The sequence below is a fragment of the Taurulus bubalis genome (genome assembly GCF_910589615.1).
Source record: "Taurulus bubalis genome assembly, chromosome: 7".
NCBI classification, from domain to species: Eukaryota; Metazoa; Chordata; class Actinopteri; order Perciformes; family Cottidae; genus Taurulus; species Taurulus bubalis.
This window is the reverse complement of record NC_136595.1, coordinates 820,070-842,500: the sequence shown is the minus strand read 5'-3', so window position 1 is coordinate 842,500 and position 22,431 is coordinate 820,070. Positions and strand designations below refer to the sequence as shown.

At 44.7% G+C, this 22,431-nt stretch overlaps 1 protein-coding gene across 1 annotated transcript in view; it reads right to left on the bottom strand.

Moving 5' to 3' along the window:
- Positions 1 to 22,431, bottom strand: part of szt2 (SZT2 subunit of KICSTOR complex) — a gene marked incomplete at its 5' end in the record, with an annotated part of 149,193 nt that overhangs the window by 89,952 nt on the left and 36,810 nt on the right. The window contains 16 exons of the mRNA XM_079221464.1: positions 1 to 12; positions 98 to 224; positions 2,097 to 2,235; positions 2,605 to 2,673; positions 5,354 to 5,600; positions 6,242 to 6,481; positions 7,637 to 7,822; positions 11,305 to 11,374; positions 11,635 to 11,751; positions 12,351 to 12,486; positions 15,560 to 15,850; positions 16,326 to 16,404; positions 18,644 to 18,736; positions 18,834 to 18,981; positions 19,061 to 19,325; positions 20,413 to 20,540. The exon at positions 1 to 12 is cut by the window's left edge and continues 109 nt beyond it. Coding sequence (XP_079077590.1) covers positions 1 to 12; positions 98 to 224; positions 2,097 to 2,235; positions 2,605 to 2,673; positions 5,354 to 5,600; positions 6,242 to 6,481; positions 7,637 to 7,822; positions 11,305 to 11,374; positions 11,635 to 11,751; positions 12,351 to 12,486; positions 15,560 to 15,850; positions 16,326 to 16,404; positions 18,644 to 18,736; positions 18,834 to 18,981; positions 19,061 to 19,325; positions 20,413 to 20,540 — 2,347 coding nt within the window. The remainder of the gene's footprint in view (positions 13 to 97; positions 225 to 2,096; positions 2,236 to 2,604; positions 2,674 to 5,353; positions 5,601 to 6,241; positions 6,482 to 7,636; positions 7,823 to 11,304; positions 11,375 to 11,634; positions 11,752 to 12,350; positions 12,487 to 15,559; positions 15,851 to 16,325; positions 16,405 to 18,643; positions 18,737 to 18,833; positions 18,982 to 19,060; positions 19,326 to 20,412; positions 20,541 to 22,431) is intronic.

Genomic DNA, 22,431 nt, shown 5'->3' with positions numbered 1-22,431 from the left:
CAGCAGCATGCGCTGCACACACAGAGCACACGGTGGGTTACACGGCCTTCATCACACGCGTGTTGCTCCTGTAGCTACGGTCTCAGGACATGCCCACCTGGTTGACTATCCTGCAGATCTCTCCGACCCTCCGGACCACCATCTGGTGCAGGTGTAAGGACTCGGGCAGCTTCTCCTCCTTCTTCTCCAGCTCCTCACTGACCTCTTTGCCTGCCGTGAAGCACCTGCAGCAGACGTGTAAGGGATTCAGAGAGCAGCCGGGATCGAGCGCCCGGCAGTCCGTCCACAGAGCTGAGCCCAAAGTTTAATAAAGCGTCACTTTGCTTTACATTTTTTAACCGAAAAACACGTTGTTTTTTTGACTGAATGTGCTTCCTAACATGCCAATGCTTTCCAGGATTGTGTTTATTGTTGCAGATGTCGATGCTTTAGATCTTAATCTTTCTAAAAAGGTGCTCCAGTAGTCCGTGGGTTGATGTTACGGCACAGAACAATACTTAAAAAAAAAACATTTCCAACCCTTTATTCAAAAACAGAAGTGACAGTGCAAAACATCTTCAGAAAGCACAAACAGGTTGCTCCTTGAACATCCCTGAGCTGTTCATTAAAACAACAAAATGGACTCACACTAAAAACATACACATGTATGCTTTACATCTGCCAAATGTGAGCCCTTTTTACTGTAATTGATCCCTCCAGAGGCTGCATTTACATACCCTGCTTTATCAATATGTATGAAATACTGGACAGAGGGAAGCTGTACTGCTCCATATAGAGCGTCCTCTTCCTTAAACTCTTTCATTCTGGGTCTCTTATGACCACGACATCGGGTTGAAAAAAAAAAAAAAAAACCTGCAGCCAGATCCTCCGGTGAGCCGGTTTAACGTTAAGAGTGACTGGTGAAGCAAGACTGAACTGTAACGGAACATAACGTAACTTTAACGACAATACACAACCCAAACACGTTAGCTAACGTGTAGGGCTGCAACAACGAATCGATAAAATCGATAAAAATCGATTATCAAAAGTGTTGGCAACGAATTTCATTATCGATTCGTTGTGTCGCGCGATTATTACGCCGGGCAATAAGTCGCGGAGAAAAAAAAAAGAGCGGAGCAACTGGCCGGCCAGTGTTTCTGAGATTGGAGTGAGACACGAGAAAAGCTGAGGTTGTGATCTTCTCAAAAATAGAAGATCTTTGACAAGTCGAGTCTTGGCCAATCAGCGTCTTCATGTTCCTCAAACTTGTTTTTAATGGAAGCTAGTCAGCTTGCTATCGCGTTAGCTAACGTGTTTGGGTTGTGTATTGTCGTTAAAGTTACGTTATGTTCCGTTACAGTTCAGTCTTGCTTGTAAAAAACGTAACGTGATGAAACATGCCGTCACCCCCCGGTCTGGTTCAGTTCACGCTGTCACTCGTTAACGTTAAACCGGCTCACCGGAGGATCTGGCTGCAGGTTTGTTTTTGTTTTTTTACTCAAAGTAGAATGAAGCAAATCACGTCGTTGGGCTTAGCCAACAACGTGACGTCGTGGTCATAAGAGACCCAGAATGAAAGAGTTTAAGGAAGAGGACGCTCTATATGGAGCAGTACAGCTTCCCTCTGTCCAGTATTTCATACATATTGATAAAGCAGGGTATGTAAATGCAGCCTCTGGAGGGATCAATTACAGTAAAAAGGGCTCACATTTGGCAGATGTAAAGCATACATGTGTATGTTTTTAGTGTTAGTCCATTTTGTAGTTTTAATGAACAGCTCAGGGATGTTCAAGGAGCAACCTGTTTGTGCTTTCTGAAGATGTTTTGCACTGTCACTTCTGTTTTTGAATAAAGGGTTGGAAATGAACGCTTTTTTGATAAAAACATTTTTTTTCACACGTGCGCGTGTGAGTGTGTGCGTGTGTGTGTGTGCGTGTGTGTGTGTGTGCGCGAGTGTGTGTGCGTGTGTGTGTGCGTGTGCGTGTGTGTGTGCTACTTCAAAGTTTAGGGCCCCTCCTCCTGAACGGCTTTAAAGCTGAGGGTCTTTAAAGAGCCTCTCCGGTCGCCGGGACAGCCACACAGCTGGTAGCATTGCTCATGTGTGAGGGTTGTCTGACCTGGAATGGGAGAACACCTTCACTCGGTCCTGGTGGATCTTCACAATCAGCCAGAAGTCGGGCATCAGAGGCGACTGGCCCTCCGGCTCGTCCAGCGTGGGGCTCTCGCACTCGGAGTCGCTGCTGCCGCCATCATAGCCTTAAGACACATAACACAGTGATGAAGAGGCAACGTCACGGTGTCGTCTTCATCTTCATCAGGTCACTAGTGGATCTATTCAGAAGTCACTTTACCGGGACTTATCTCTGCCTCTTATTGAGAACATGTAAGGATGTAGATTGTCCACTAGATGGAGCTGTTTATCCAGGTGAAGCGTGTGATGTAAAATAACTGAGCTGCTGACTCAAATGTATTGATCAAAACAAACTATTGAGATGTAAAGGGCCAGCTGGAGTGAAAGCTAGACTACAGGTTACAGCTGGTTACGGTGGAGAGGACGTTCATGCTGAGGTCTGTGAATGTAGAACAAAGTGACCTCATGGTCAGACCTCTGCTGACACCACTTACCCTGCATGTCCGAGTCCATGCTGCCCTGACTGGAGACCACACTCTGGACCCGACTGGGCCGGAGTTTACCTGAGGACAGAGAGAAGGAGACCACACTGCCTGAGGGGGGGGAGAGAGAGAGAGAGACAGAGAGAGAGAGAGAGAGAGAGAGAGACCACACAGCCTGAGGACAGAGAGAGAGAGAGAGAGAGAGAGAGAGAGAGAGAGAGAGAGCGGGTGTAGAGGTGTAGAGGTATGAGGTGTAGAGGTCTGAGGTGTAGAGGTCTGAGGTGTAGAGGTGTAGAGGTCTGAGGTGTAGAGGTGTAGAGGTGTAGAGGTCTGAGGTGTAGAGGTCTGAGGTGTAGAGGTGTAGAGGTGTAGAGGTGTAGAGGTGTAGAGGTCTGAGGTGTAGAGGTCTGAGGTGTAGAGGTGTAGAGGTCTGAGGTGTAGAGGTCTGAGGTGTAGAGGTGTAGAGGTCTGAGGTGTAGAGGTCTGAGGTGTAGAGGTCTGAGGTGTAGAGGTGTAGAGGTCTGAGGTGTAGAGGTCTGAGGTGTAGAGGTCTGAGGTGTAGAGGTGTAGAGGTCTGAGGTGTAGAGGTCTGAGGTGTAGAGGTGTAGAGGTGTAGAGGTGTAGAGGTCTGAGGTGTAGAGGTCTGAGGTGTAGAGGTGTAGAGGTCTGAGGTGTAGAGGTCTGAGGTGTAGAGGTCTGAGGTGTAGAGGTCTGAGGTGTAGAGGTGTAGAGGTCTGAGGTGTAGAGGTCTGAGGTGTAGAGGTCTGAGGTGTAGAGGTGTAGAGGTGTAGAGGTCTGAGGTGTAGAGGTGTAGAGGTGTAGAGGTCTGAGGTGTAGAGGTGTAGAGGTGTAGAGGTCTGAGGTGTAGAGGTGTAGAGGTGTAGAGGTCTGAGGTGTAGAGGTCTGAGGTGTAGAGGTCTGAGGTGTAGAGGTGTAGAGGTCTGAGGTGTAGAGGTCTGAGGTGTAGAGGTGTAGAGGTGTAGAGGTCTGAGGTGTAGAGGTGTAGAAGTGTAGAGGTCTGAGGTGTAGAGGTGTAGAGGTCTGAGGTGTAGAGGTCTGAGGTGTAGAGGTGTAGAGGTCTGAGGTGTAGAGGTGTAGAGGTGTAGAGGTCTGAGGTGTAGAGGTGTAGAGGTCTGAGGTGTAGAGGTGTAGAGGTCTGAGGTGTAGAGGTCTGAGGTGTAGAGGTCTGAGGTGTAGAGGTCTGAGGTGTAGAGGTGTAGAGGTCTGAGGTGTAGAGGTCTGAGGTGTAGAGGTGTAGAGGTGTAGAGGTCTGAGGTGTAGAGGTGTAGAGGTGTAGAGGTCTGAGGTGTAGAGGTCTGAGGTGTAGAGGTGTAGAGGTCTGAGGTGTAGAGGTCTGAGGTGTAGAGGTGTAGAGGTCTGAGGTGTAGAGGTCTGAGGTGTAGAGGTGTAGAGGTGTAGAGGTGTAGAGGTCTGAGGTGTAGAGGTCTGAGATGTAGAGGTGTAGAGGTCTAGAGATGTAGAGGTGTAGAGGTCTGAGGTGTAGAGGTGTAGAGGTCTGAGGTGTAGAGGTCTGAGGTGTAGAGGTCTGAGGTGTAGAGGTGTAGAGGTGTAGAGGTCTGAGGTGTAGAGGTGTAGAGGTCTGAGGTGTAGAGGTGTAGAGGTGTAGAGGTCTGAGGTGTAGAGGTGTAGAGGTGTAGAGGTCTGAGGTGTAGAGGTCTGAGGTGTAGAGGTCTGAGGTGTAGAGGTGTAGAGGTCTGAGGTGTAGAGGTCTGAGGTGTAGAGGTGTAGAGGTGTAGAGGTCTGAGGTGTAGAGGTGTAGAAGTGTAGAGGTCTGAGGTGTAGAGGTGTAGAGGTCTGAGGTGTAGAGGTCTGAGGTGTAGAGGTGTAGAGGTCTGAGGTGTAGAGGTGTAGAGGTGTAGAGGTCTGAGGTGTAGAGGTCTGAGGTGTAGAGGTGTAGAGGTCTGAGGTGTAGAGGTGTAGAGGTCTGAGGTGTAGAGGTCTGAGGTGTAGAGGTCTGAGGTGTAGAGGTCTGAGGTGTAGAGGTGTAGAGGTCTGAGGTGTAGAGGTCTGAGGTGTAGAGGTGTAGAGGTGTAGAGGTCTGAGGTGTAGAGGTGTAGAGGTGTAGAGGTCTGAGGTGTAGAGGTCTGAGGTGTAGAGGTCTGAGGTGTAGAGGTGTAGAGGTCTGAGGTGTAGAGGTCTGAGGTGTAGAGGTGTAGAGGTCTGAGGTGTAGAGGTCTGAGGTGTAGAGGTGTAGAGGTGTAGAGGTGTAGAGGTCTGAGGTGTAGAGGTCTGAGATGTAGAGGTGTAGAGGTCTAGAGATGTAGAGGTGTAGAGGTCTGAGGTGTAGAGGTGTAGAGGTCTGAGATGTAGAGGTGTAGAGGTGTAGAGGTGTAGAGGTCTGAGGTGTAGAGGTGTAGAGGTGTAGAGGTCTGAGGTGTAGAGGTCTGAGGTGTAGAGGTCTGAGGTGTAGAGGTCTGAGGTGTAGAGGTCTGAGGTGTAGAGGTCTGAGGTGTAGAGGTGTAGAGGTCTGAGGTGTAGAGGTCTGAGGTGTAGAGGTCTGAGGTGTAGAGGTCTGAGGTGTAGAGGTCTGAGGTGTAGAGGTCTGAGGTGTAGAGGTCTGAGGTGTAGAGGTGTAGAGGTGTAGAGGTCTGAGGTGTAGAGGTCTGAGGTGTAGAGGTCTGAGGTGTAGAGGTCTGAGGTGTAGAGGTCTGAGGTGTAGAGGTGTAGAGGTGTAGAGGTGTAGAGGTGTAGAGGTCTGAGGTGTAGAGGTGTAGAGGTCTGAAGCGTCTGCTGGACTCACTGTGAGAGGCAGACTGCATGGACTCGGCCAGACTGACGCTGGACGGGGTCTTGGGGGTCTCCGTGGGCTCCGCTTGCAGCTGGAGGGTCCAGGTCTGGCCCCGGTCCCCCAGCAGGCCCAGCAGGCTGGGGGCCAGCGCGTCGTCGGCCTCACTGGAGGCAGCAGCCTCACTGGAGGCAGCAGCCTCACTGGAGGCAGCAGCCTCACTGGAGGCGTCAGCGGCAGAGAGGCTCTTCCTGTCTTCAGTCTGCCGACACAACAACACACGTCTTCACTGATACCCGTTTAGAGAGGGAACACGTTCACATCGCTTCACGTTTTAGAAATGCAGTTTGAGTAAGAACAATCCCAAAAGGCCCAAATTAAGACCGTGGTGTAACATTCCAGCTCCATGCGGTTGGAGAAGAGGACACAACCGTTTCATCTACTGGAACAAGGAACTCATCAAAGAACATCTGGTTCTCCTTATTCTCTAGTTAATTCCTCATTGTTACACAATATATATAACAAGGAGGAATATATATATATATATATATATATAAAAGGAATGCAGATAATAAAGAAGAATATTCTTTATTATCTGCATTTCTTTTAGAAAATAGTTAGTAAAGACTGAAATAAACTATTTGTATTGTAGTTTTCTTGTTGTTTCTTGTTTTCTATTACTTGGAGAAACATGAAACATACATTGTTCTGTTTAGTGCATGAAGCTCATCGTTCATACTTTCCTAGAAGCATCTGATGGACAGATCACACACATTAAGACTGACAGTGAACAGAGATGCTGCATTCAGGCTCCTGTCGTCCACAGTGGAGGATCAGACAGAGAAAGCTAACTATGAGGCGTCCTCAGCCCTCAACATCCGTCAGAGTGAAACACGCTCCCACCTCTCCGTCCTCTGCTTCCCTCTCCATCAGCTCGTCCTGCGGTGGCGTGGCGGCGCTGCAGGGGGCGCTGTGCTGCGGGGCGCTGTGCTGCGGGGCGCTGTGCTGCGGGGCGCTGTGCTGCGGGGCCTCCGACAGCCTCTTGGCGGCGTGGATCCGGTGCAGTCTGCTCAGGGACAGGAAGTAGAAGCCGCCCTGCTCTCCGTTCAGGACGTAGCCGGAGAAAGACATCCTGCGGAACTCCTGCGGGTCAGACGGCAACCGTCAGAGATCACTCTCCTCTTACACAGCAGACGGTGTGCAGGAAGAATTGAACGTAATATTTTAAAAATAAGCAGATTTAATGTGTCATACACATGAAACATCTCCGTTAAGGCACTGGAAGGATTTTATTGTAACACGTCTGTGGAAAAAGTATTGAAATAAGCTGGAAATGGCAAAGTGGAACCTTCTGGAATCAATTAGTGAGTTATTAAATATGATCAAGTCTACGTATTGAACCGTCTCATATTAGATTATTCACAGCAGGACATAGTTGAGGATTGGGTTATGACAAATATGAGTTCTTTCTCTATACTTTTCTTTTCTAAGTACTTTTTATTCTAAGTTTTTTTATTTTATCTTTATGCAATATAACTAGAATGGTTTGAGTAAAGTAGTATTTTATCTTTATGCATTATAATTATTATAACTAATTGTTTTGAATGAAATAGTTTTTATCACGTTGCATTATGCTAATTGTGAGGGGATTTCCTCCAAGACAGAAAAGAAGCGGTTGATGAATTACAACGTGACTTTTGCTCTTGTAGCTTTTTAAACATGTGATACTGGTGAACTGACTGAACTGAAAAAAACAGAAAAAAAGACTCAGTTATGGTACTGTGTGTATAATAACTCTTGTTGAAATAAAATGTATACTCTCAAATAAGAGTGTAGAACTCTACTCAATGGGGACTCCCGTTTAATGGAATAAGATACCTTCCAGGTTTTTCGAGACGAAAAAGGTAACACCGGGCCATTGACCAGGGAACACAATCCAGCACGATCCTGCCTCGTTTCCAGATCCAGACAAATGTAAGTAATTGTTTGGGTTGCACTGTGTGTAAAACGGTTCATCTTCCTTTCCTGTTAGAGGAAACAGTTCGGTGGATCACCGTGGCTCAATGAAATAGGTCGGCCATGGGGAAAAACTGAACGAATGGGGTTTTTAACATCCGTCATTGTCTCTATAAATTGTAATCGAAAGCAAACTGAGAGGGAAACCTCATGGTTTTAAAACGGGCCCTCCTTACACGGCTGGCGTAAGGAGTAGGCGCTCCCCCTAAACCCGGACCAGGTCAGGGCCGGTCCCGTTACAACATGAATAAGAATGAATGTGTGCGTTTGCGTGTGCCTTGCCTCTCTGAACCTCTCCAGAGATTGCTCCGGCCCGAACACGAACTGCAGCGGGACGTCCTCGCAGCGGCAGTGCGGCCGGCCGCTGGAGCGCAGGACGTGTTGGGACACCTTCTGCAGCGCGGCGGCGCTGACGACCCGAGAGAGACGCAGAGAGGACACGACCTCGTCCTCCAGCAGCCAGCGGACCTGCACAGAACCAGAGCAGCTCGTCACTGTGTGTGTGCGTGTGTGTCTGTGTGTGTGTGATGTTTAGGTAAAGGTGTTTTAGGTAAAGGTGTTTAGGTAAAGGTGTTTAGGTAAAGGTGTTTTAGGTAAAGGTGTTTTAGGTAAAGATGTTTAGGTAAAGATGTTTAGGTAAAGGTGTTTTAGGTAAAGGTGTTTTAGGTAAAGATGTTTAGGTAAAGATGTTTAGGTAAAGGTGTTTTAGGTAAAGGTGTTTAGGTAAAGATGTTTAGGTAAAGGTCTTTTAGGTAAAGGTGTTTTAGGTAAAGATGTTTAGGTAAAGGTGTTTAGGTAAAGGTGTTTAGGTAAAGGTGTTTTAGGTAAAGGTGTTTAGGTAAAGGTGTTTTGGTAAAGGTGTTTTAGGTAAAGATGTTTTGGTAAAGATGTTTAGGTAAAGGTGTTTTAGGTAAAGGTGTTTTAGGTAAAGATGTTTAGGTAAAGATGTTTTAGGTAAAGATGTTTTAGGTAAAGGTGTTTAGGTAAAGGTGTTTAGGTAAAGGTGTTTAGGTAAAGGTGTTTTAGGTAATGGTGTTTTAGGTAAAGGTGTTTTAGGTAAAGATGTTTAGGTAAAGATGTTTAGGTAAAGGTGTTTTAGGTAAAGGCGTTAAGGTAAAGGTGTTTAGGTAAAGGTGTTTAGGTAAAGGTGTTCAGGTAAAGGTGTTTTAGGTAAAGGTGTTTAGGTAAAGGTGTTTTAGGTAAAGGTGTTTTAGGTAAAGGTGTTTTAGGTAAAGGTGTTTAGGTAAAGGTGTTTAGGTAAAGGTGTTTTAGGTAAAGGTGTTTTAGGTAAAGGTGTTTAGGTAAAGGTGTTTAGGTAAAGGTGTTTTAGGTAAAGGTGTTTTAGGTAAAGGTGTTTAGGTAAAGGTGTTTAGGTAAAGGTGTTTTAGGTAAAGATGTTTAGGTAAAGATGTTTAGGTAAAGGTGTTTTAGGTAAAGGTGTTTAGGTAAAGATGTTTAGGTAAAGGTCTTTTAGGTAAAGGTGTTTTAGGTAAAGATGTTTAGGTAAAGGTGTTTAGGTAAAGGTGTTTAGGTAAAGGTGTTTTAGGTAAAGGTGTTTAGGTAAAGGTGTTTTGGTAAAGGTGTTTTAGGTAAAGATGTTTTGGTAAAGATGTTTAGGTAAAGGTGTTTTAGGTAAAGGTGTTTTAGGTAAAGATGTTTAGGTAAAGATGTTTTAGGTAAAGATGTTTTAGGTAAAGGTGTTTAGGTAAAGGTGTTTAGGTAAAGGTGTTTAGGTAAAGGTGTTTTAGGTAATGGTGTTTTAGGTAAAGGTGTTTTAGGTAAAGATGTTTAGGTAAAGATGTTTAGGTAAAGGTGTTTTAGGTAAAGGCGTTAAGGTAAAGGTGTTTAGGTAAAGGTGTTTTAGGTAAAGATGTTTAGGTAAAGGTGTTTAGGTAAAGGTGTTTTAGGTAAAGGTGTTTAGGTAAAGGTGTTTAGGTAAAGGTGTTTAGGTAAAGGTGTTTTAGGTAAAGGCGTTTTAGGTAAAGGTGTTTTAGGTAAAGGTGTTTAGGTAAAGGTGTTTAGGTAAAGGTGTTTTAGGTAAAGGTGTTTTAGGTAAAGGTGTTTTAGGTAAAGGTGTTTAGGTAAAGGTGTTTTAGGTAAAGGTGTTTTAGGTAAAGGTGTTTAGGTAAAGGTGTTTAGGTAAAGGTGTTTTAGGTAAAGGTGTTTTAGGTAAAGGTGTTTTAGGTAAAGGTGTTTAGGTAAAGGTGTTTTAGGTAAAGATGTTTAGGTAAAGATGTTTAGGTAAAGGTGTTTTAGGTAAAGGTGTTTAGGTAAAGGTGGTTTAGGTAAAGATGTTTAGGTAAAGATGTTTAGGTAAAGGTGTTTTAGGTAAAGGTGTTTTAGGTAAAGGTGTTTAGGTGAAGGTGTTTTAGGTAAAGGTGTTTTAGGTAAAGGTGTTTAGGCAAAGGTGTTTAGGTAAAGGTGTTTTAGGTGAAGGTGTTTTAGGTAAAGATGTTTAGGTAAAGATGTTTAGGTAAAGGTGTTCAGGTAAAGGTGTTTTAGGTAAAGGTGTTTAGGTAAAGGTGTTTTAGGTAAAGGTGTTTTAGGTAAAGGTGTTTTAGGTAAAGGTGTTTAGGTAAAGGTGTTTAGGTAAAGGTGTTTTAGGTAAAGATGTTTAGGTAAAGATGTTTAGGTAAAGGTGTTTTAGGTAAAGGTGTTTAGGTAAAGATGTTTAGGTAAAGGTGTTTTAGGTAAAGGTGTTTTAGGTAAAGATGTTTAGGTAAAGGTGTTTTAGGTAAAGGCGTTTTAGGTAAAGGCGTTAAGGTAAAGGTGTTTAGGTAAAGGTGTTTTAGGTAAAGATGTTTAGGTAAAGGTGTTTAGGTAAAGGTGTTTTAGGTAAAGGTGTTTAGGTAAAGGTGTTTAGGTAAAGATGTTTAGGTAAAGGTGTTTTAGGTGAAGGTGTTTTAGGTAAAGATGTTTAGGTAAAGATGTTTAGGTAAAGGTGTTTTAGGTGAAGGTGTTTTAGGTAAAGATGTTTAGGTAAAGGTGTTTTAGGTGAAGGTGTTTTAGGTAAAGATGTTTAGGTAAAGATGTTTAGGTAAAGGTGTTCAGGTAAAGGTGTTTTAGGTAAAGGTGTTTAGGTAAAGGTGTTTTAGGTAAAGGTGTTTTAGGTAAAGGTGTTTTAGGTAAAGGTGTTTAGGTAAAGATGTTTAGGTAAAGATGTTTAGGTAAAGGTGTTTTAGGTGAAGGTGTTTTAGGTAAAGATGTTTAGGTAAAGATGTTTGGGTAAAGATGTTTAGGTAAAGATGTTTAGGTAAAGGTGTTTAGGTAAAGGTGTTTTAGGTAAAGGTGTTTTAGGTAAAGGTGTTTAGGTAAAGGTGTTTAGGTAAAGGTGTTTAGGTAAAGGTGTTTTAGGTAAAGGTGTTTTAGGTAAAGGTGTTTTAGGTAAAGATGTTTAGGTAAAGATGTTTTAGGTAAAGATGTTTTAGGTAAAGGTGTTTTAGGTAAAGCACTTTGAGTTGATTGCTGCTTAACAATGTAAATACACGCCATCATCGGCTGTGCTGTGTTGCTGCTGTGTTTCTGTGTTGCCGCTGTGTTGCTGTGTTGCTGCTGTGTTGCTGTGTTGCCGCTGTGTTGCTGTGTTGCTGCTGTGTTGCCGCTGTGTTGCCGCTGTGTTGCCGCTGTGTTGCTGCTGTATTGCCGCTGTGTTGGTGTGTTGCCGCTGTGTTGCCGCTGTGTTGCCGCTGTGTTGCCGCTGTGTTGCCGCTGTGTTGCTGCTGTGTTGCTGTGTTGCCGCTGTGTTGCTGTGTTGCTGCTGTGTTGCTGCTGTGTTGCTGCTGTGTTGCTGTGTTGCCGCTGTGTTGGTGTGTTGCCGCTGTGTTGCCGCTGTGTTGCCGCTGTGTTGCCGCTGTGTTGCTGCTGTGTTGCTGCTGTGTTGCCGCTGTGTTGCCGCTGTGTTGCCGCTGTGTTGCTGCTGTGTTGCTCACATTTACAAGACAGAGACTCACCTCGTCCATCGTGGCCAGAATGGCTAACTTGTGAGGAAGTGGGAGTTTGGATAAGGGATCACTGGAGACCCTGTAGGAGAACCAGACACGAGGGTCAGGAACACACACCAGAGAACAGAGAGAACAGAGAGATGTAGAACACACTCACCAGAGAACAGAGAGATGTAGAACACACTCACCAGAGAACAGAGAGATGTAGAACACACTCACCAGAGAACAGAGAGAACAGAGAGATGTAGAACACACTCACCAGAGAACAGAGAGAACAGAGAGATGTAGAACACACTCACCAGAGAACAGAGAGAACAGAGAGATGTAGAACACACTCACCCGTCAGCACCGGCTCCCCTCAGACCGTCCAGCACCGCCATCAGCTCCTCGTCAGAGCGGTAGGAGGAGGGCTGTCCAGGTGAGCGATTCAAGGACACACTGCTCTCTGAGGTGTACCTGCACACAGAGGGAGGAGTTTAATCACACAGAGGGAGGAGTTAATCACACAGAGGGAGGAGTTTAATCACACAGAGGGAGGAGTTTAATCACACAGAGGGAGGAGTTTAATCACACAGAGGGAGGAGTTAATCACACAGAGGGAGGAGTTAATCACACAGAGGGAGGAGTTAATCACACAGAGGGAGGAGTTTAATCACACAGAGGGAGGAGTTTAGTTACAGCGTATTACAGCCGCTTAGGAATGACGCAATATGCTGACAAACCAATGTCAGGAGGACATGTTATCCTCGTTGTCAGGTTCATACTAGAATTCTTAAAACTGTATTCGACCTGTCTGAAACGCCCCGTTTTAGTGCCTGTCTCTTTAAGATCCCCTCTTGCAAAAGACCAGTCTGCTTTGATTTGATTGGTCAGCATCTTCACAGCGTGTTATAAAATAAATCCTCATTGCAACGCTTTAATGAGACAGGAAATACGTTCACATGTGTGTGGCCTCAGTGATCTCCACCATGCATGTTGGTGCACTGTGTGGTTTAGACTGCAGTGTGTTCCTGAGAAGCTGCTGATGCTAGCGGGCTCGTTGCTCTTTGACTCACCGGTTGTGATGGAAATCCTCCATGACTTCGATCTCTAGAGGAAGAGTCAGGACAAAGATATCCAGCGTGACGGAGAGCTCGTTCAGATCCACGGACTGTAAGGCCTCGGCGTTCTCCAGGCAGGAAATGATCTCACCTGCAAGCACACAGCTGGAATAAGAACCAACACACAGCTGGAGTAAGAACCAACACCAAAACACTGCTGGAAGTAAACACCAACACACTGCTGGAGTAAACACCAACACACTACTGGAGTAAACACCAACACACTACTGGAGTAAACACCAACACACTGCTGGAGTAAACACCAACACACTGCTGGAGTAAACACCAACACACTGCTGGAGTAAACACCAACACACTACTGGAGTAAACACCAACACACTGCTGGAGTAAACACCAACACCAACACACTGCTGGAGTAAACACCAACACCAACACACTGCTGGAGTAAACACCAACACCAACACACAGCTGGAGTAAAAACCAACACCAACACACTGCTGGAGTAAGAACCAACACCAACACACTGCTGGAGTAAGAACCAACACCAACACACTGCTGGAGTAAGAACCAACACCAACACACTGCTGGAGTAAGAACCAACACCAACACACTGCTGGAGTAAGAACCAACACCAACACACTGCTGGAGCAAGAACCAACACCAACACACTGCTGGAGTAAGAACCAACACCAACACACTGCTGGAGTAAACACCAACACCAACACACAGCTGGAGTAAGAACCAACACCAACACACTGCTGGAGTAAGAACCAACACCAACACACTGCTGGAGTAAGAACCAACACCAACACACTGCTGGAGTAAACACCAACACACTGCTGGAGTAAGAACCAACACCAACACACTGCTGGAGTAAACACCAACACACTGCTGGAGTAAGAACCAACACCAACACACTACTGGAGTAAACACCAACACACTGCTGGAGTAAGAACCAACACCAACACACTGCTGGAGTAAGAACCAACACCAACACACTGCTGGAGTAAGAACCAACACCAACACACAGCTGGAGTAAGAACCAACACCAACACACTGCTGGAGTAAGAACCAACACCAACACACAGCTGGAGTAAGAACCAACACCAACACACTGCTGGAGTAAGAACCAACACCAACACACAGCTGGAGTAAGAACCAACACCAACACACTGCTGGAGTAAACACCAACACACTGCTGGAGTAAGAACCAACACCAACACACTGCTGGAGTAAGAACCAACGCCAACACACTGCTGGAGTAAACACCAACACACTGCTGGAGTAAGAACCAACACCAACACACTGCTGGAGTAAGAACCAACACCAACCGCAGCTGGAGTAAGAACCAACACCAACACACTGCTGGAGTAAGAACCAACACACTGCTGGAGTAAGAACCAACACAACCACACAGCTGGAGCAAGAACCAACACCAACACACTGCTGGAGTAAGAACCAACACCATCACACTGCTGGAGCAAGAACCAACACCAACACACTGCTGGAGTAAACACCAACACACTGCTGGAGTAAGAACCAACACCAACACACTGCTGGAGTAAGAACCAACGCCAACACACTGCTGGAGTAAACACCAACACACTGCTGGAGTAAGAACCAACACCAACACACTGCTGGAGTAAGAACCAACACCAACCGCAGCTGGAGTAAGAACCAACACCAACACACTGCTGGAGTAAGAACCAACACACTGCTGGAGTAAGAACCAACACAACCACACAGCTGGAGTAAGAACCAACACCAACACCCTGCTGGAGTAAGAACCAACACCAACACAACCACACAGCTGGAGTAAGAACCAACACCAACACACTGCTGGAGTAAGAACCAACACCAACACAACCACACAGCTGGAGTAAGAACCAACATAACCACACAGCTGGATTAAGAACCAACACAACCACACAGCTGGAGTAAGAACCAACACCAACACACTGCTGGAGTAAGAACCAACACCAACACAACCACACAGCTGGAGTAAGAACCAACATAACCACACAGCTGGATTAAGAACCAACACAACCACACAGCTGGAGTAAGAACCAACACCACCACACAGCTGGAGTAAGAACCAACACCACCACACAGCTGGAGTAAGAACCAACACCACCACACAGCTGGAGTAAGAACCAACACCACCACACAGCTGGAGTAAGAACCAACACCAACACACTGCTGGAGTAAGAACCAACACCAACACACTGCTGGAGTAAGAACCAACACCACCACACAGCTGGAGTAAGAACCAACACCAACACACTGCTGGAGTAAGAACCAACACCAACACACAGCTGGAGTAAGAACCAACACCACCACAGAACCCAAAGCCACCCAACACCTCATTTTCGCAAAGAAAAAATAATCTTGTTTTTAAAAACGGAAACTTAATTATCTCCGCAACCACAGGGTTGTTTAACTTCATTTAAATTGCTACAATACTGTAACCTTTGTGAGAAGAGACATATTGTTTAAATAAAAGTAAAGTAACCGTTAAGTTTAAGTACTTACGTAAACTTGCCGCGGCAACTAATAAATAAATAAACCCCCTATTAGTATGTTTGTTATTTGTTTTTCGTTGCACATCTATGAGTCCTGAGGCCTGGTCCGCCCACATTTCTAAAACCGCGTCACACAGCACATGCGGAAGCTGATGAACATGTCAATACCCAGCATGCCTGACTGGCAATGTTTTGGCATAAAATAAGTAATCTTTCAATTTTTTAACCGAACGACACAGTCTTTTGAATGAAACTCCTTCCTAACATGCCAATGCTTTGTTTTATTGGGATTGTTGTTGTAGATTCCGATTCTTGAGGTCCTAATCTTTCCAAAAAGGTGTCTTATTAGTATGCAGGTTGTTAAGGTCCTGAACAAAGAGTTTGAAAAACTCTGGGACCGCTCGAGGAGGCATTTTGGGGAATCTGGCTCATATCATGCTGGATGTTCATAGTTATGATCAAAATGATGATCAAAATATGGTGTAAAAGGGATTTCTTTTTTTAAATTCTGAAAAAAATCATATAAAATAACACAAGTATTAATTTGTGGTTCAGACGACTACTGGATCACGGGGAACAAGAGGCGCAGACGGCTCTTAGCCCCCATGTTTGGGGCTCTGGGGCTCAGAAGGCTTTAACTGCTGAACATGGTAAAGACCGTCTGGGACCAGTCGTCCTCACCGAGGCAGGTGGGCAGCGTCTGCATGGGCATGGAGCCGTGGCAGCTCTTGGTGTTGAGGGAGCAGGTGACGTGGACGAACAGCGGCGGCATGTCCGGCTGCGGGCCCTCGGGCTCCAGCAGGGAGTCCCCGTCCAGGATGCTGAAGGAGTCCTGGTCCTGGTAAACCGTGTTGGAGTCCGACAGGGACTGGTCGTCGCCCTCGGCGTGCTGCCCGGCGCCGCCCTGCTCCTCGTACTCCACCACCAAGTCGGTGTCGCTCTCCGTCATGATGCAGCAGCCGGACAGGTTTTCTACATGAAAAAGAAATGAACACATTATCATTTCAACGGTAAATGGACTGTACATGTATATCTTTTTTAAATATTTCTAGTATAGTCTTTAACACTACTTGTCATCATTCACCCATTTACACCCATTCAAACACTGATGGAGGAGCTACCATGAAGGAACCACCTGTCCATCAGGACTAACTAACATTCACACTGATGGGAGGAGCTACCATGAAGGAACCACCTGTCCATCAGGACTAGCTAACATTCATAAATGGGAGGAGCTACCATGAAGGTACCACCTGTCCATCAGGATTAACTAACATTCACACTGATGGGAGGAGCTACCATGAAGGTACCACCTGTCCATCAGGATTAACTAACATTCACACTGATGGAGGAGCCAGCTTAACTTAACCTAGTTTAACCTCCCTTAACTTAACCTATCTTAATTGGTGTTGAGTTGGAGGTACTCAGGGTAACATTTGATCCTCACCGTCCTCAGTCGCCGGCTCAGCCTCTGACAGCAGATCCTCACTGAGCCTCGTCTCCATGTCCTCGTCCTCTGAGTCCTCCTGAGGAGACACGCCCAGGGCAAAGGGTCACCCAGTGGCAGGCCTTTCTCTTTCAGAGCCATCAGTCATGTTACAGCGTCTCAAATGATGAATACACATGGAGCTGATTAATCCAGCACCGTGTACCATTCCTTTATCTCTGAGGTTCATGTTCACCCTGTAGCGCCGTTTCTATCATATTTGATTATACATGAGTTTCACAGACTTTAAAATACAAAATCCTTGGCTATCAGAATCTTTTGTTATATTGCCTAATTAAAAACAGAAATTCAGAGTAAACGATCAGTCGTTTGTTGTTTACTTTTAGATGGCTAAAAGGTAGTGTTGAAATGTCCATATTTTTGAACAAGGACAGAAACTGTTTTTTTGCCGACCACAATCAGAACTAAAAGGTTGTAAAAAGTTTCCTGTTTGGGAAAAATAACCACGAAACAACTGAGATGTTCCAAAAGCAATGAACATCATTTGTAATTGTTTCTAAAATAAACATTGTTGGTATGCATGATATACCAAAACATATACCATCAGTGTTGGGGTAGTTACTCAGAAAAAGTAACTAGTTACGAGTTACTGTTACTTCTGAAAATTGTAACTAGATTACTTTACTAGTTACTGCATTTGAAAAGTAACTTCACTACTAGTTACTTTACTTTCCTTTTCTTTAAGCAAATGTCCAAATTAACCGCAAAGATACATGGACAAACATCACGGCCCTTTCATCACTTTATGTTCAATAAAGGGCATCTCTTAGCCTTTCCACATAGTGTATTGTAAACATGTAAAACTAAATGGCAAATAAAACTCAGCCATTAACTTGAAGGAACATTAACCCTGTTCACACTGTCTGACCAAAGAAATATGCCTCACTTTAGAATCCACAAACAACAGGATCCAAGAGGCTGTGTATGGTGGGGACATTCAGGTCAAACAGCACAACACATTAAAACAGGCTTTGGGAAACATGAGACCCCACTAAACCAAATGGGGGCCGACTCCTAAGAACAAAACCAGCTTGTTATAGGAATCATTGTAGTGGTTTAAGAAAGATAGAAACATAAATGGTACTTTTGGTGATGGACGCTGCAGCTGAGCGGACTGATCGCTGGAGTTTCATACTAGAGGGAAGACGATCACAGATTAAACTCAAGTTTTATATTAAATCTGTTAAATTATTCACCATCTGGTTAAAATATGTTCATTGTAGGTTTGAACCACAAAAGGACCACAAACTACTGTCTTCTAAGATTGTATCTGTTGTTTCCCTCAATAACTTGTATTATGTATGTCATTAAAATCAGAGAGCTGGAGAGAGGAAACACTTTTTACACGTAATGAAGAGAAACTATATTTATATTAAGGTTTATTTTACAATGATGTCACAATCAGACTCATTCCGCCAGTAGAAATGGATCCTGCGCATATAAGCAGGACACATCACAGTATATAAATACTCAATGCAGATTATTAAACAGTAACAGACGACAGAGAAAACATCTCCACTCTGACATCATGATAACTGTGTCTTTATTAATGTAAGTAGTAGTTTAACACATTAAATCAACTATTTTAAGTGCATTTTTATTGGAATGTTCGCTAAAAACTCTCCGGACAAAACTCCGTCAGCTGTTAAAGCGACTGACAGCTGATCAGATGTGATCCGATGTGATCAGATGTGATCCGCTGTCAGTCGGTCAGTCATCAGAAACCGACGTTGCTTCACGTGACGCTTCAGAGGAAAGGACGTCTCATGTCTATTAAAACATGTTTCCTCGCGTCTTCTCTTGGTTGAGGGAAGCGGGGATGCGGGGTAGAGACTTGGGACGTACCTGTGACAGACTGTTCATCAGGAAGTGTCGTGTGACTCACACGCCACTAAAAGAGAACTTTTCCGACTGGTACAAATGTCTTGAGTAACGCAGGAACGCGCGTTACTGAGGTCTAGTAAAGTAGTGCAGTTACAATATGTTGAGTGTAATGCGTTACTTTACTTCATCACCTATAATAGTAATTACATTACTGTAATCCGTTACTTTGTAACTCGTTACCCCCAACACTGTATACCATATATATATATATATATATATATATATATATATATATATATACATATATTTTAGACTAAAGGTCCAATAAACAACCTAAAAAAAAAAATCAGAATTTTCTGAATATTATTTGATGAATTGGGCTTCACAGGGTGATGAGATATGAAAACAAAGCAGAACACGACGGGCCGACTCACCTCTCTCTTGCATGAAGGCGGGCAGTAGAAGAAGTAGTGCGGGTTGGAGGGCACCGTTTTGAAATACTGGGACATGATGCCCATGAACTTATCCTGTGGAATAATGAGTGATGAACGTTATCTTATTAAATGAGGTAGGACGTCGTCACTGCCGCCTCCTCTCCCACATGCAGCGACGCCTCAGACGCACCTGTATGATGGCCTGCAGGTCTGGATACGCCTCACACCTGGGCTGCGTTTGAAGCAGCAGCAGAGGGAACTCGGGGGTCTGGGGCTCATCCGGCATCAGAGGAGACTTCCCTCTGGGTTCAGGTTCAGCGGCATCCTCCATGTCGACGCTGCAGCAGGAAGCACATTAAACACGTGTTACTCACTCACGCTGCACCGGCTGGCTCCAGCACAACGGTCAGTACACACCTGGAGGAGGAGGCCACGGCCCGGCCGTCTGCTCGCTCCTCCTCCAGCTCGCCGATGGTGAAGGTGGCCGGGCTCCTCGGGGGTTTCGGACCGCCGCCCCGCGCCGGCTCCCCGGCCTGCTCCCTGAAGACCCGGATGTGTCCACAGAGCGTCTGCAGGAAGGCGCTGACGTCCATCTCCTGCAGGGACTCCTCGCAGTAGTCCATGGCCACCAGGACGTCCTGCGAGCCGACGCTGTAGGACTGCTGCAGGCTGCGGAACACGCCTGAGGCACAGACCAGGGAGAGATGTAGACATATAGAATTATATAATAAGAATTAAATCTTTTATAAGCTTTTCTAAGTACACAAAGACGCTTTACATTGAGGACAAGAGACAGAGACAAACAGAACAAAACAAAAATGTAAACACAAAGCAAACAAAAACAAACAAACAGAACATTTTTGGAAACAAAACAAAACAAATACATATATATATATATATATATATATATATATATATATATATATATATATATATATATATATATATATATATATATATATATACATATATATATATATATATATATATATACACACTGACATGTTAATGATACACATGTGATAGTAGAGCGTAAATGATCCATTGAATCTATTCCGTTACGGTTACAGACCCATCGTCTCCCAACACTCGTCTTGAGACAAAACACACAGTAAACTGTAAAGACCTTTACTGTGTAAAGGTCTTTCATCTTCAAGCTCCTCTTATTGCAGGCCTCCTATCGTTGCTTTATATGTTGTTCTTACTCTTTTTGTATGAACTATGTAGTGTAGATGAAGTTATATTATTCATTCATGATGCATTTACATATTGAACACATTTCCCTTTGGGGATGAATAAAGTATCTATCTATCTATCTATATGTTATGTATTATAATCTTTACATATCCGTATGGCGACATGGTTCTCAATGCAGCCATGGACATTCTGCCTGTATGATTATTAATGAGATAAAGTTTATCTATGATTTGATCATGAAGATTTATTTGGGATCGAACAAGTTGATCTTATTATCAGACTGAGACGCGGTGGGAAATAGTTTAGAAGTCTTGGCGACACTGTGAATGTTTCTGTCCGGCATTTCAGCTGCTTGAGATTTCCTTTCTCCGTAATGCTCTAAAGAAGAGCTTCTTCCTCAGGAAGCTGCTCGTGTCACAGCTCATGAAGCAGCAGAGGCCTCACCTCGGACGTAGCTCTGCTGGTAGTGCTCCTGCAGAGTGGTAACATGACTAAAGACACCTCCTCACCTCGGACGTAGCTCTGCTGGTAGTGCTCCTGCAGCAGTAACATGACTAAAGACACCTCCTCACCTCGGACGTAGCTCTGCTGGTAGTGCTCCTGCAGCAGGCTGCAGTAGTTGGCCAGCTCCGTGTGCTTGTGAGGCTGAGCCAGCAGGTCGGGCCAGGGGGACGGACTGCTGCGGTCCTGGGACACAGACCTGCAGAGGAACAGGCACACGGGAAGCACACTGAGCGACACAGTATGTTTAATGCTCAGAACACGCGTGTGGAAAGAGACACGCGAACAGTGCCGTGTTGCAGAAGCATTCTGGATAGCTTTAGCCCCGACCGCCCAACTACAGGAAGCAGAGTCCAAGGAGCCAGGAAGCTGAACCTGCAGCATGCGCTTAAAGACCGAGACCAGCAGGAGGAAAACACATGGGACAGCTGTAAAGACAAAGAGCAGGAGGAAAACACATGGGACAGCTGTAAAGACAAAGACCAGGAGGAAAACACATGGGACAGCTGTAAGAGACAAAGACCAGGAGGAAAACACATGGGACAGCTGTAAAGACAAAGACCAGGAGGAAAACACATGGGACAGCTGTAAAGACAAAGACCAGGAGGAAAACACATGGGACAGCTGTAAAGACAAAGACCAGGAGGAAGACACATGGGACAGCTGTAAAGACAAAGACCAGGAGGAAAACACATGGGACAGCTGTAAAGACAAAGACCAGGAGGAAAACACATGGGACAGCTGTAAGAGACAAAGACCAGGAGGAAAACACATGGGACAGCTGTAAAGACAAAGACCAGGAGGAAAACACATGGGACAGCTGTAAGAGACAAAGACCAGGAGGAAAACACATGGGACAGCTGTAAGAGACAAAGACCAGGAGGAAAACACATGGGACAGCTGTAAAGACAAAGACCAGGAGGAAGACACATGGGACAGCTGTAAAGACAAAGACCAGGAGGAAAACACATGGGACAGCTGTAAAGACAAAGACCAGGAGGAAGACACATGGGACAGCTGTAAAGACAAAGACCAGGAGGAAAACACATGGGACAGCTGTAAAGACAAAGACCAGGAGGAAAACACATGGGACAGCTGTAAAGACAAAGACCAGGAGGAAGACACATGGGACAGCTGTAAAGACAAAGACCAGGAGGAAAACACATGGGACAGCTGTAAAGACAAAGACCAGGAGGAAAACACATGGGACAGCTGTAAGAGACAAAGACCAGGAGGAAAACACATGGGACAGCTGTAAAGACAAAGACCAGGAGGAAAACACATGGGACAGCTGTAAGAGACAAAGACCAGGAGGAAAACACATGGGACAGCTGTAAGAGACAAAGACCAGGAGGAAAACACATGGGACAGCTGTAAAGACAAAGACCAGGAGGAAGACACATGGGACAGCTGTAAAGACAAAGACCAGGAGGAAGACACATGGGACAGCTGTAAAGACAAAGACCACCAACAGGTATCGGTCCTGGAACAGCGAGGCTGCTGCGACAAACACTCACCTGCAAGCTGCTGCGAAACTGTGTGTGACTTTTATCACGATTTTTTTGTAGATTTGCTTGAAAATCATTTTTACTTTTAGTCGTCTCAAAATAAAAGGCTGTGAGAAAGACGGCGAGTTCTTTGAAGGGGGAGTGTTGTATTGTGTTGTGTTGTATTGTATTGTGTTGTGTTGTGTTGTATTGTATTGTGTTGTATTGTATTGTATTGTATTGTGTTGTGTTGTATTGTATTGTGTTGTGTTGTATTGTATTGTATTGTGTTGTGTTGTATTGTGTTGTATTGTATTGTATTGTGTTGTATTGTATTGTATTGTATTGTATTGTATTGTGTTGTATTGTATTGTATTGTATTGTGTTGTATTGTATTGTGTTGTATTGCGTTGTATTGTGTTGTATTGTATTGTATTGTATTGTGTTGTATTGTATTGTATTGTATTGTGTTGTATTGTATTGTATTGTGTTGTGTTGTGTTGTATTGTATTGTATTGTGTTGTGTTGTGTTGTATTGCGTTGTATTGCGTTGTATTGTATTGTATTGTGTTGTGTTGTGTTGTATTGCGTTGTATTGTATTG